The sequence below is a fragment of the Buteo buteo genome, chromosome 8, assembly GCF_964188355.1.
Source record: "Buteo buteo chromosome 8, bButBut1.hap1.1, whole genome shotgun sequence".
NCBI classification, from domain to species: Eukaryota; Metazoa; Chordata; class Aves; order Accipitriformes; family Accipitridae; genus Buteo; species Buteo buteo.
Genome location: NC_134178.1, coordinates 7,730,101 through 7,743,114, shown reverse-complemented (window position 1 = coordinate 7,743,114; position 13,014 = coordinate 7,730,101). Strand labels below are relative to the sequence as shown.

The 13,014-nt window shown below is 35.7% G+C and overlaps 1 protein-coding gene across 1 annotated transcript in view; it reads left to right on the top strand.

Moving 5' to 3' along the window:
* CFAP47 (cilia and flagella associated protein 47) overlaps positions 1–13,014 on the top strand; it is a 329,354-nt gene that overhangs the window by 101,901 nt on the left and 214,439 nt on the right. The window contains exons 36-37 of the mRNA XM_075033536.1: positions 11,038–11,172; positions 11,621–11,733. Of these exons, the coding sequence (XP_074889637.1) occupies positions 11,038–11,172; positions 11,621–11,733 (248 nt within the window). The remainder of the gene's footprint in view (positions 1–11,037; positions 11,173–11,620; positions 11,734–13,014) is intronic.

The following is a 13,014-nucleotide window of genomic DNA, read 5'->3' as shown; positions in this document are numbered from 1 at the left end:
GGTAAAGGATAATTTTTGCATAGATTTATTGGAATTCATATACGCATTTTCTAAGACTACTGTAGAAATTTCTTAAGCTTCTTGTTCTTCAGCAATAAAAGCAGAAAAATACATGAATCCTGTTGCTGAACTATCCTATTTTGTTTTTTTCTCTCATAGTCTTGTCTCTTAAATTTAGCAGGCTAAAATGTTCCAACAGTATTGGCAAAGTTCTTGACTATCAGGCAATCACTGCTTCTGAACTTTCAGGACAGCTTTCTATTAATTAATGCAAAGATGGTGGTGACAGCACAAGCTGAGACACTTTTTAGGTCTGGAATAGATGGCACTTTCAATCACTTTAAAAATCTAAAATTCTATAATAATAAAGTTCAACTGTCTGGAATACTTCAGCTGCAAGTTTAAATGATACCTCTAACGGAGTTCAAGGCTTTTAAATCCTTTTAAGGATTAAGGTATAGGCTTAAGATGGAGTACTTTGGGCAAGAAATTCTTTGTTTCCACTTTCTAATCATGACTGACAGTTCAACCCTGGAGTATTAATGGTGTCTTTCTATGTATTTTTTCTTTGTGTTTGATATTTTTAAGTTCTAAAACACTTTGATTTAAAGAAGATCCAATTGAAAGCCCAAAATAAAATATTGCAAGATAAGATGGTGGATAACAGTGATATGGAGGGAATGTACATGACAAGGATAGATTAGGAGGGAAGATGCAGTGATTGGGGATAGCCAGTAGAGGAACTCATTTTGCTGCTGACTGATTTAAAATTGGGGCCAACAATACTGACAGTTATAGTTGGGACCAAGTAAAAGGGAGGATATTTTCAGACAAGCTGTAGAAGATGATGTGAGTAAAGTCAGAGAGAGTTAAGAAGCTGAAAATGAATGTGGCTGTTTTGTTGAAATGAACAGGGGAATTCAGCGTTGCTGTGGAGTACAAAGCAGTAAAACTGGGCAATAACACGGCCATATAAGCAAGAAAGGGGGGTAGATGGTAACCCCAAGACTTGAGTCTGAAATGAAGGAGGGTAAGAAGATGCTGTCAGCAGCCAATGGAGAAGAGGAAAGAAATGCAACAACACAGAATTTTTTGAATTTCCAGTATATATCCAGTAAGGATTTTTACTTGAGGTAGTCTATACATTATTGTATGCACTCAGAAAGGTAACTTCCTGGCTGTCACTTAATGCTTCAGTTATATTTTTGTTGTAATCATCTCTAAAGATGATTAACACTTTTTTGTTTTCAGTTCTCTGTACTTTAGTAAGCAGCTGTTAGCTTGGTAAACATGGCAACTTCTTGACAAAAGTAATTTTAAGGAAAAAGGATTTCTTTCTTAATGCTTAGTTATTTGACTAAAATTTGTATGACACTGCAAATACACAGATAGAACTCTGTATCTGCCTATCCACCAATCTATAATGTAAATGCAAATACCTTGGTTTGCCTGAGATAGGAATCTAATATTGATGTGTGGTCTTAAATTCAGAAAATAGAAGAGTGAAAAAAGTAGAAATCACTTTTATCTGTTAGAGTGGCAATTGTCTTCTCATATGTATCTTTCCTAGGGTATTCTGGAAAAATACTTGAAGTGGGTTGTAAAGGACTGAATCTTCCTAAGCATCCTTATAAAAGTGGTTGCAACAACTGTTTCCTTTGATATGTAAGCATGATAAATCAGAGCATTAGATAAAGAACATTTGGCTGGAATTCAGCTTATTGATAATATTGTGCAAAACATTTGATACTGTCCCACACAACATCCTTGCCTCTAAAATAGAAAGACACGGATTTGATGGTGGACGACTCAGTGGATAAGGAGTTGGTTGAATGGTCACACTGGAAGAGTTGTAGTCAATGGCTCAATGCCCAGGTGGACACCAGTGATGAGTGGTGTCCCTCAGGAGTCTGTACTGGGATGAGTATTATTTAACATCTTTGACGGGGACATGGACAGTGGGATTGAGTGCACCCTCAGCAAGTTTGTGGATGACACCAGGCTGAGTGGTGCAGATGATGCTCTAGAGGGAAGGGATGCCATCCAGAGGGACCTTGACAGGCTTGAGAGCTGGGCCTGTGCCAACCTCCTGAAGTTCTGCATGGCCAAATGTAAGGTCCTGCAGGGTCAGGGCAATCCCAAACATGGATACAGTCTGTGCGATGAGTGGATTGAGAGAAGCCCTGTGGAGAAGGAATTGGGGATATTGATGGATGAAAAACTGAATATGAGCCAGCAATGTGTGCTCGCAGCCCAGAAAGCCAACCATATCCTGGGCTGCATCAAAAGAAGCGTGACCAGCAGGTCGAGGGAGGTGATGCTCCCCTGCTACTCCACTCTTGTAAGACACCATCTGCAGTACTGCATTCAGCTCTGAGGCCCCCCGCGTAAGAAAGACATGGACCTGTTGGAGGAGGTCCAGAGGAGGGCCATGAAAATGATCAGGGGGCTGGAGCACCTCCCCTGTGAAGACAGACTGAGAGAGTTGGGTTTGTTCAGCCTGGAGAAGAGAAAGCTCTGGGGAGGCATTATAGCAGCCTTCCAGTACCTAAAGGGGGCCTACAGGAAAGTTAGAGAGGGATTCATTATCAGGGAGTGTAGTGATATGGTGAGGGGTAATGGTTTTAAACTGAGGGTAGATTTAGATTAGATATTAGGAAGAAGTTCTTTACTGGGAGGGTGGTGAGGCACTGGAACAGGTTGCTCAGAGAGGCTGTGGATGCCCCATCCCTGAAGTGTTCAAGGCCAGGCTGGATGGGGCTTTGAGCAACTTGGTCTAGTGGAAGGTGTCCCTGCCCATGGCAGGAGGGGTTGGAACTAGATGATCTTTAAGGTCTCTTCCAACCCAAACCACTGTATGATTCTATTCTGTGATTCACTGGCATGATGAGATCTATTGAAACGTATGCAACTGCAACAGACAAGTGATCTGTTTAGGTATGTTAAGTTTTAAGTTCACCTAAATTATACCCTTGGGCACCTCATAAACATGTTGTAGAAATGAAAGAAAAGAAAACGTATGTTTCAAAATTGGTGGTGCTTTTTATTTCCATCAGAGCAACTGAAAATTAGTTCGACCTGATAATGATCTCACCTGGGATATTTCTGAAGAGAAAATGTATAAGTCTGTGATAGCTATAGTCTTTTAAAAAGGATATTCATATATGTGTACAGTAGAAAGATAAAAAATATAGATTTTTAAGCTTTACTTAGACACTAAAATTACTGCTTGATCTTTTTCCAGACTTGCTTTTCTATTCTCACATTGACTTCTAGCTTATTGAAAACTTCTCTGCTGCACTTGTATAAGCAAAGCCTACATAAAATTAGGAACCTCCTTTTGTTCACAAACAGCATTGTTTCCTATATGTTTACATTTTAAGTTCAATGTTTAAGCCTTACAAATCTGAAAAAAACTAGTAAAGATTAAATGTATGGCTTTCTGTTTCTGAAATTTTAAGATAGTATTTTTATTACCTTCTGTTTGTTTAATATTTTTGCCGTAATTTTCAGTAGTCATTTGCAATTGTTTGTTTAAATTGATCACCTAGGTAACATTTTGTGGCCACTGATTGCAAGCATTTTCTCTTTTCTAGTTATTTGTGTCCTGCTAGAAGCTGTTCTTTGGTGTAGGATGTCTATTTTTATCATTGCTTTGTAGGCTTTGTAGTGGGGAAAGCCTTGCGTGTTTTTTGCATCTGTTGAATATTTTGTTTCATTACATTATTCAACTAATAATTACATGTTCAGAAAAATGGAGAGGTTTATTGCCACAAGAAGCGGTTCAGAGATCTACTACTTCCCTATATCTTTTAATAAAGTTTTTCTTTCTTCTTTTCTGTCTGTCAGACCTATTTTCACAAAATCAAGAGGCATTACTTGTAAGCAGTTACAAACTGTTTTCTGAGCAGTAGTACCAGCAGTACAAAAGACCAGGCTTTAGTAATATACAGGTGATTGAAAACGTGGAGAGTTGATTATGGAGTCAACAGCACAGAGCTGATGGTGTTGTAACAGTTAAATAACTTTTTTTTCGCAATAGAACCAATCTACTAGGCCTTGAATTTCTTGTTCCAGTTTTGACGTAGTTCTAACTTGGAATATTTAGAATTTGAAGTATAATAATTTATCCAGTTTGTCAGCTTCAGCATTTTCTTTAACTAGGCAACATTAGAACACAAATAAAAAGCTAACAAGCAATCACCTAACTCTTCCAGAAACGTGAGAGGCTTTTTCATGTTTTGAGAAACTTTGTTATAGATACAATTTAAGGCATAAATCTGTTAAACTTTATTAATTGCTACTGTTTGCTAACACAATTTTTTAAAGCAAATAATGTATATAGACTATGTGAATTTTCTGCTGAATGTTGTTATGAAATACACCAATTTTTTTTTTTTTTAATTTCTAGAGTAGTAGATTACTGTCACAAATGCAGTTTTATGAATTCAGCACAGGATAAAACAGAATAACATTTTCTGAGGGAATAAGTTCTGATCTAAGTGGAAATGAGTAGAAGTAGGTGGCAAAAGAAAGTTAGGCTTCAACAGATAATCTTCTCTGGCATCTTTGCTATCTTAAATGAAAATGCAGTAAAGATGAACAGTAGAGGTGTAAAACCACAGCTATATTGGAATAACTTCTACAAATACTTGTTAAAATTCAATAGCCATTACTGAGATAAGTGAATGGAAAACATCAGAATATTTTTCAGACTTCAGGTTTAAAGCTTTTGGCAGGCAAGAAGCTTTTTTACTTTGCATAGTAAGTGCATCCTAAAATTCCAACTTTAAAAAACAGTGGTGATAGAAATAAATAGAAATACAAGATGAGGCATATGATTACATCAGTGCATGAAGAGTATATGAAATGAATCTTAAGAATTATGAGGATAAGCATTATCTAGGGAACTATGGAGAGTGACAGGGAAACTTCCTATCAGTGCCCAGTGATATACTTGCTCTCTTGGAAGGTTAGAGAAGGAGCTGTGCTAGAACTGCTGGGAGCACGATGCAATGCTTGGCTGGGCACAGGGCAAGAAAAGAGGGAGGAAGCAATCAGTAACTCCTCCTGCCTTTATGATTTTATGGAGTCAATGGATTTGCCGCCAGGGAGCTCCAGTTCTGCCTTTGCTATGGAATCTCCTGCCTGTCTCTAACTTAATAAAATAGAAGGGAAATTTAGAAAACTTGTAGGTTACCTAGTGAGATTTAATGTAAGATGAATTTAATATGTATACAGGTAAAAATGTGGTAAGGCTTGTCTGTTCTAATATATCTTGACAGGTTTCTCCTTCCTGTTGTACCAAACAAAACAAAAATTCATATTCCTTATAGTATGAAGCACACAGAACATCCTCATGCAGGACTACAGACATTTAACTTGCAGGACTACAGGCATTTATTTTAATTAGGGCTGAGCTGTAGTCAGTAATAAGTCTGTGAAGCTTTCAATAACTAAATCATCTCACCTTATATAGTGTTTATCCTATGGGAATGGGATAAACGTCACATTTATTAGCCACATGGGCTGAAAAAAGGGAGAAAACTTTTTTGCATCTTCTGGACCATCTTTAGTGCAGCAAGAGAGATGTATAGACATATCTATCATCTTAACTATCTGAGTTAATTTTGATTTCCAAGTTAAAGTTTTATACTAGAGCATATATTGCAGTGCCTCTACAAACCAGCCAATTCAACCTCCTAATTACTAAAAGCTGAAGATCCAATGCTCTGTGAAAAAGTAAATACATATTCCAAAGAACAGAACACAGCTTATAGCTCTATCTTTTCTTCCAGATTCTTTCTTGGTTACACTGAACATAGCTTCAAAAAGAGAGTGTTTTCTTAGGCTGCCTTTACAGTTTTTACACAGAGTTAAAGGGAGACTGCTCATAGGCCTGGAAGAGAAAGAAATGAAGATTTCTAAGTAGACAGGAATCATATGTGGATCAGGAAGTCTCATGCTTGAGCCTGGGAAAATACTCAAGTGTATGTGTACTTACCGTATAATCATTTTCATTTAGGCATCAGCTTGCAGTGGTGTCCTTTTGGCCCATGGTCTGAGCCAATAGGCTGCTCTTAGGTTCTTATTTTGTATAAAGGTTTTTCTACGTGGAATATTTGCTTTAAGCTACCGAGGCTTTTTACGTCATTTTGGAGGAAGGTGGCTCCACTAGAGTTTCAAATGTTTGCCCTTTACACCCTTTCTCCTCACAAAATTATTGTGTCAAAATGCAGCTTCTGCTAGCTGAAGAAAACCTTTGTTAGTTGCTGATCCATCAATCACCAAGTAGAAGCAGTTTGAGGGTGGAGCTATTTGTACTTGTGCTCAGTGATGCATCGTTTTGTTTTCTTAGACCTCCTGCCTTAGGACTTAAATCTCAGCTGCTTTCTGTGGTCCTATGTTTTAGGCAGTAGATGTCAGTCAATATTGCATTTTAATAACATCAAAAGAGGAAGAAAACTCAATAAGTAATTTCTAATTAAAAAGAATTCATAAACTGTTAATGACAGTCAGGCTTATTTCTGTATGTAAGGAATGAAATAGAGAAGAATTTAAAATAATGTCAGAGAGGTGTTTAACAGTACTCCATAAATCCTTAAGCCCCTAGTTTCCAGAAGCTAGCAAATCATGTCAATGGAAAGACCGCTTAATATTTGCCCAGTTTCTTACACCCTTTACTCAAGCAACTGCTCTGTTGGCAGAGTCAAAATGGTGGGATACCCAGTCTCTGGTAACTCCAAGGACATCCATAAGCATTTAGATCTTGTGGATCTTTGTTCAATGTCATTACAGCTGCTTTCGTATTCTGACAAGGGACATTTCATGAAACTGCTTTTTGTCATACCTGCAGGAGGAACTAACTAGAGGAACAAGGGCCTTTCTGCAAAATTTGAAGCTGGTTTGTCTGTTGTGTTCCGTTCTTTGGAATATGTATTTACTTTTTCACAGAGCATTGGATCTTCAGCTTTTAGTAATTAGGAGGTTGAATTGGCTGGTTTGTAGAGGCACTGCAATATATGCTCTAGTATAAAACTTTAACTTGGAAATAAAAATTAATTAATTAAGATGTATAGACATATCTATCATCTCTCTTGCTGCACTAAAGATGGTCCAGAAGAGGCAAAAAAGTTTTCTCCCTTTTTTTAGCCCATGTGGCTAATAAATGTGACGTCTTTTCCCAAAGTCTCTTCATTAATATTTGGGAAGCAGAGTAACTGCAGTTATCCAAAACTTTCTGATAATGAGAATGAAATTTTTACTTTGATTTCAAGGTTCCTAGTGGGAATCCACATGGGACTAGTTCTTCCTACGGAGTTGTTTTATTCAGTTGACTATTTTAGGCTTATTATCTCCCACTGATTTTTTTTTAAATTTTTTTTTAATTGCTAGAATTTTCTGTTCTTGGAAATGACAAAAAAAAAGAATTTTTAAGGAGTTATCCAAACCCATTTTTTATAGCCTTGGAGAAATATGAGTGGAAGAGAGAGAAAAACATAACTTTAAATCCCATATCTATAGCTGACCATGTTCTAGGAACACTCTAAATTAAGTCATATTTTTTTCAGATGTTTCAATAATCTGGATTTTTATTCTTCATTTTATCTTCTTAATACCAAAGACGAAAATATAATCTGTACAAGAATTTTATTAGAATAAAAATATTGCTACATTTTCTTGTTATAATCTAAATGTGTAGCATTTTTCCTATTCAATAAAATAGAGACTTGGCTCATCTAGAAGCAGACGTATACTAAGGTGAAACACTAACTAATGCAAATAATATTTCTACATGGGCTCGCATCAGAGAGCAGGTGACTGACTAAATAGCTGCTCTGTTTCCTTCATCCTGCTGCTTTAGAAATAGTATCCATTCCCTTGATTAATCTGCTGGAGAGTATTGAGGTTCTGGAATAGATGGTTCATTATGAAAATTGCCTCATGAGAATCAATTAAAAAAAGATTTAAAGATTTTTTTTCCTCTAATGCTCCATTTAGGCAATAAACATCTAATCATGTTGAGGACAAGAATATAGTTGGTCATAAAAATAAAATAATGTGGGGGCTGAAAATGTGGTCCTGTGAAAAACTGGTATAATGTAGTTTATAGAAGAAATATTAATGTATAGAAATATTTCTTATTCTCAGAGATCCCTGGAAATTTTAATGGTATTGACAATAAGTATTAAAATAAGACTTTACTGACAAAGTATCAAAAGAAAATTAAGTTGATACAGCTTTATCCTCATAGTTTACTATTAAGAGGTTTTGGTCCTGAAAAGGTACAGTGGTAATAAAATTTACCCATGAACAAGATGTGTTATCTAGAGTGATAATTTTTTTTTTTTATATGAGCAGCAAAGTTTTTAAAATATTTCACAGAAGTGGTTGTGCCAAAAACCTGGGCTTCTTATTCAATATAGTTCAATTAATGTCTCATTTTATTAGATGGATGCTATTTATTTACTTTTAATTTTTTTATTAATCCGATCTCCTCAAAATTGTCACATTACCATTTGTATTGCTTTCTTAACTTACCCAGAAAAGATAACCAAGGCTTCCACTGGAGTATCACATTCTCTCTCCATACTACCACAGCTGGAGTCATCTGGCAAATTTCAGTTAGAATTGCCCTTTTCCCATGATGGATCTGACAGTATCAGCGTACACTCTTCTAGCACGAGTTTTTGCTTCATATCTAATAAGTTGCGGGCTTGCTGATTTTTCAGGTTACGTTACAAGACCTTCCTTATAAAGCTCTGCTTGAGGGAAGCACGTACGCGCAGAAAAGCAGGGAAATTGTGTACTGGATTTACTGATAGCTTGCTAGTCTTGAATCAGTAAATATGTTTGTGCTTACAATGTGTGCGAGAGATTTTTGTACTTATGGAAGCTATACTTATGCAGCAGTCTCTCATCTGGAGAGATCTGGGTGCTGTTACCAACTCAGCTGTAATTTCCTGACACACAATGTGGGCTAACGTTGTGAGGGGGAGATTTTATTACTTGCAGTAGTTTTTGGAGGATGGATGATGGTGAACACTGAGAGCAGACTGAGAGCAGTTAATTCCATGCAACTCTTGATTTTCCTTTTTGCTTACAAGCTACAGACATTTTTTCTAGACCTTTTTCCACCAATATGCCTGCCATGTACATGCTTATGAGGCAGATTCAGGTCCCCTATAGTATATACTTGTTTCTAACCAAAACGGATGTTGTAAATAAAACTGGTGCAAATAGAACTGATGTTCTAAATAAAACTGGTTATGTATTCTCTTCATTCCTCTTCCAGATAAACAAAAAAGGCTGCCATTTAAGATACATTTTTTGCTTCATTTTTTCTTTTTTGTTTGTTAGGACAGTGCAAAAATTATGTAGTCTTCGATATCCTAAGTACGCCTGTGCTACAAAAGAATGTTTTATCATTTAAGACTTTTTTGTTCGTGTCCTTAGAAATGGATGTGAAACTTTCAATACTTGCTGATCAGATAAAGCTCTTTTTCCTTATTGCTAATGTATTTGAATATGAGTGTCTCCCAGAGCTTGTCAAGTTCCTAGTAAGTTCAAAAACCAAGTAGTACAGCTGTTTTGTGTCATAAAGTCTTGGGATTTAAAAGTGTCTCGTACCTCTTTTCTTGCTCTCTCACGTGACCATACAGATTTAAAAGACATTGCCTTTATGTATATACAATGCTTCTAAGCAATGTACAGGTCAATATTAAAATAAGTAAAAATGTGCTCTATTCTTTGAGTGGTTTACAGCTTCAAATTCACGATGTGATGAAACCATGTGAAGAAGGAGGCTTGATTCTGGAATGATGGGATGAGTTTACCTGTAATTAGGCGCAACTCATCCAAGCTGCTTAGAGAGGGTGACGGTGACAATCAGCAACAGCACAATAGATCAGGGTTTTTTGCTTGAGAATTAGGCAAAGTTTTTGCTGTAAGGCGAGGGTCTTTTTCAAAATATTGCTGTATTGAATGACTCTCAGTTGTGTAAGGGGTCCGAATAAGATGTCTTGAATGAAAAAAGCACCTTTTAATGGGATTACATGTTAATGCAGTGGTTTGTTGCTTAAATCTACTCCCAAGTATATATATTTTTCAGTATGACTTGATAATTTAATTCAGGAGAGAAATTACTGCAGTTGTAAAAGTTTATTTAGTATATTATAGACAACTTATTATAATAACATTATATTATAAGTTACTAAGCATGAAATTTTAAAATACTTAATTTGTTTGATTTAGGAAGTACAGAATCTTATTTGTTTAAATCTGTAGCCAGATCTTTCCTGCCTGTATTTGTGGGAAGACACATCATTAAGTCTCTTTACTATTTGATTAGTCTTCTGAACAGTTTGTGCATTTGATGGAGGAGTTTCTACCTCTCTCTTTTCAGTGATTTACCAGAATCGCTGAGGACTAAAGCTTTGACATGTTTTGCAGTTGCCATTTAAATTCATTTCTGTAAATCAAATATTTAAGATGCAGTAATGCTTGTTACCTTTTGTAAAGCAATTTGGCATCTGCAATAAAAATAACTATATAGTTGTTAGTTGGCTGGTGATGTCTTCATAAACAGTTGCAAAACTGTATCTAGGAGTATTTGGGATGGTACTTTACATAGTAAACGTAAAGATTTTAGAAGATTTTTTTTTTTTAAAGATAATAAAGACATATGTTTTTTCCAGTCAGTGAATTTTACTTGCTTTTTCTATTATGCTTCATTTTAATAAAATGAACATCTGTTTCTGTTGAACTGTAGGGAAAAAAGGTGGTTTTAGTTTTTAGCCTAGGTTTATTACCAGAGCATGTCATTGGCCTTCAAGAATTATTTTTTTGGTGCACTGACAAGATTCATATTCATCTTAGTTATGGGCCTAATCCAGTTATTAAAAGTTATGTTGAAAATATTTGTATAAAAGAATTACCTTAAATTTTTCTGTTCTTCATCTTCATCTCTCTGAACTGTACAGACAAAATTTTAACTGAATATCTGGCTATTTTTTTCTTTTTTCTTTTCAATATTAGGCCACTGACATCTGTGATCCCAACCCAATCACAATGCTTATTCTGTGTGTCTACCTATATGAAAGTCTCCCTCACTACTTACCCAAGAACACTATAGAATTTACAGGTGCTCTCCACGCAACTATTGTTAAACAGGTACTGATACTATTGAATTCAGATTAGTAGCAGTACAAGGTTAAAACACTGTGTGTATATATGTGTTTATATTATGTATATACTACAACAAAGAATGAATGGGTTTCATGTCATTAGGCTACTAAATACGGAAGATGGAAGCATGCATCTTCTTTTTTTTCTCTTCAGGTTTGGGATCGTGACTTCTGCTGCTGATTTTTCCCTATGCTTGTAAGAACAGAAAAAAAAAATCTACAAGTCTAACAAATCTGAGATCAAATATAGAGAGGAATACGACATTAACAGGCATAGGAGTGCAGTGTACACTACAAAAAGAGTACTCAGAAAAATTGAGGTTGGATAGTCTGTGGGAAGTCTACACGCCTTAGGAAGAAAAATGATCTACCTAGTCATTTGAAGTACTTTCTTATTTTGTAATAAACTGATTTTGTTCTTGTTTTTTTGATAGCTGCGTCTGAAAAACCCAAGCAGTAAAACTTTGATATACAACGCTATTCTTGTAGGAAGAGATGCTGATGACTTCTCATTACCTAAAGGAAAGACTGTCACCATTGCCCCTAAGTAAGTAATGATTTTTTAAGTGTTATTAATAAGTCTAGCATTATGGAAATATAAACCTACTAATTTAATAGTGGTGGAACACTAGAAATGTGTTCAACTCTAAGCAGGGCAAAACTAGTCAGTATAAAGATTAGGCTTTCTCTCCTTAACCTAGAACAAATCCAGAGTGATTTATCAGTGGGACACTTGCAGTTTAGCTCAATAGAGCTTAAGAGCAGAATACATGCCTTCAAATCATTAGAGGAGCCATCTGTGTTCAATAAATATTTTTGTCCCAAAATATTGTAAGCTTTAATTTTCAGTTTGGATCTGCTGTTCTTCTATTTTATTTTTTTGCCTAACTGAAGTTGAAATATCTCCTCTGAACACTATTCTCATTTTTGACATCAATGCATTGTGGAAGCATGAGCAGGTAAAAATTATTTCTTTTAAGATTTCAGGTTTTGTTTCTTATTCTTAACTGAAGCATGTCTGGGAATTTAAGAGATCATGACACAGGTTTGATAGGAGTGTTACGTTGCTTCTTTTTGCCCCCATCCTCCCTCCCCACCAAGACAGAAACTGTTGCAGTTGCAATTTAGTTATTTCTCTATTTTACATTTCTGAAAGCCATTTAAGGATTTTGGAGAGATTTAATGCTGAGAAAACATTAGGTTGTTAACATTTTTGGTAGCAGAAATAGTCATGGTATATTGCCATCTTTTTGTTTGCTAAGTATGTTTTGCTTTTTCTGTGCTGTGTGGCTTTATGACTAGATACAGGAATTTCACTAATCCCTGTTTAACTAGTGAAGGCAAGAGGGATGTAGCAGTGACTCTGACTGTCAGTTAAGAGTTTTTAAGTTTAGACTGGAAGTCTATTTAAGATATTCCTTTACAGATAAAATGGATTAGGTTGTAAAAAGGAAAACAAAGGTCAACTTTTGTATGAAAAGAAACTGTGAGAAGAAGAAAAATTTCAGATACATACTGTCAAATTCAAGAAGACTCAACATAAATACAGTGCTCCTTAAGGATGATCAATATTTCAGTACTAAATGACATAGTTATTGTAAATGTATGCAAAAGGGACAACAAGTAATGCTATGTTTTCAGCAAGCTGTGAGGCTGATTTGATTCCATTTTCTTTGCAATTACTTCAAATAAGAATTAACATAAAAATATAAGCCTTGAAAATATCATGTGTTTCTCTGAAAGGTCAATGCCATGGCTGTTTTTCACTTCACCTTTGAAAAAAAACAAACCCAAACCCAAGACACAAGTAAATGTGAGCAACCTTGTC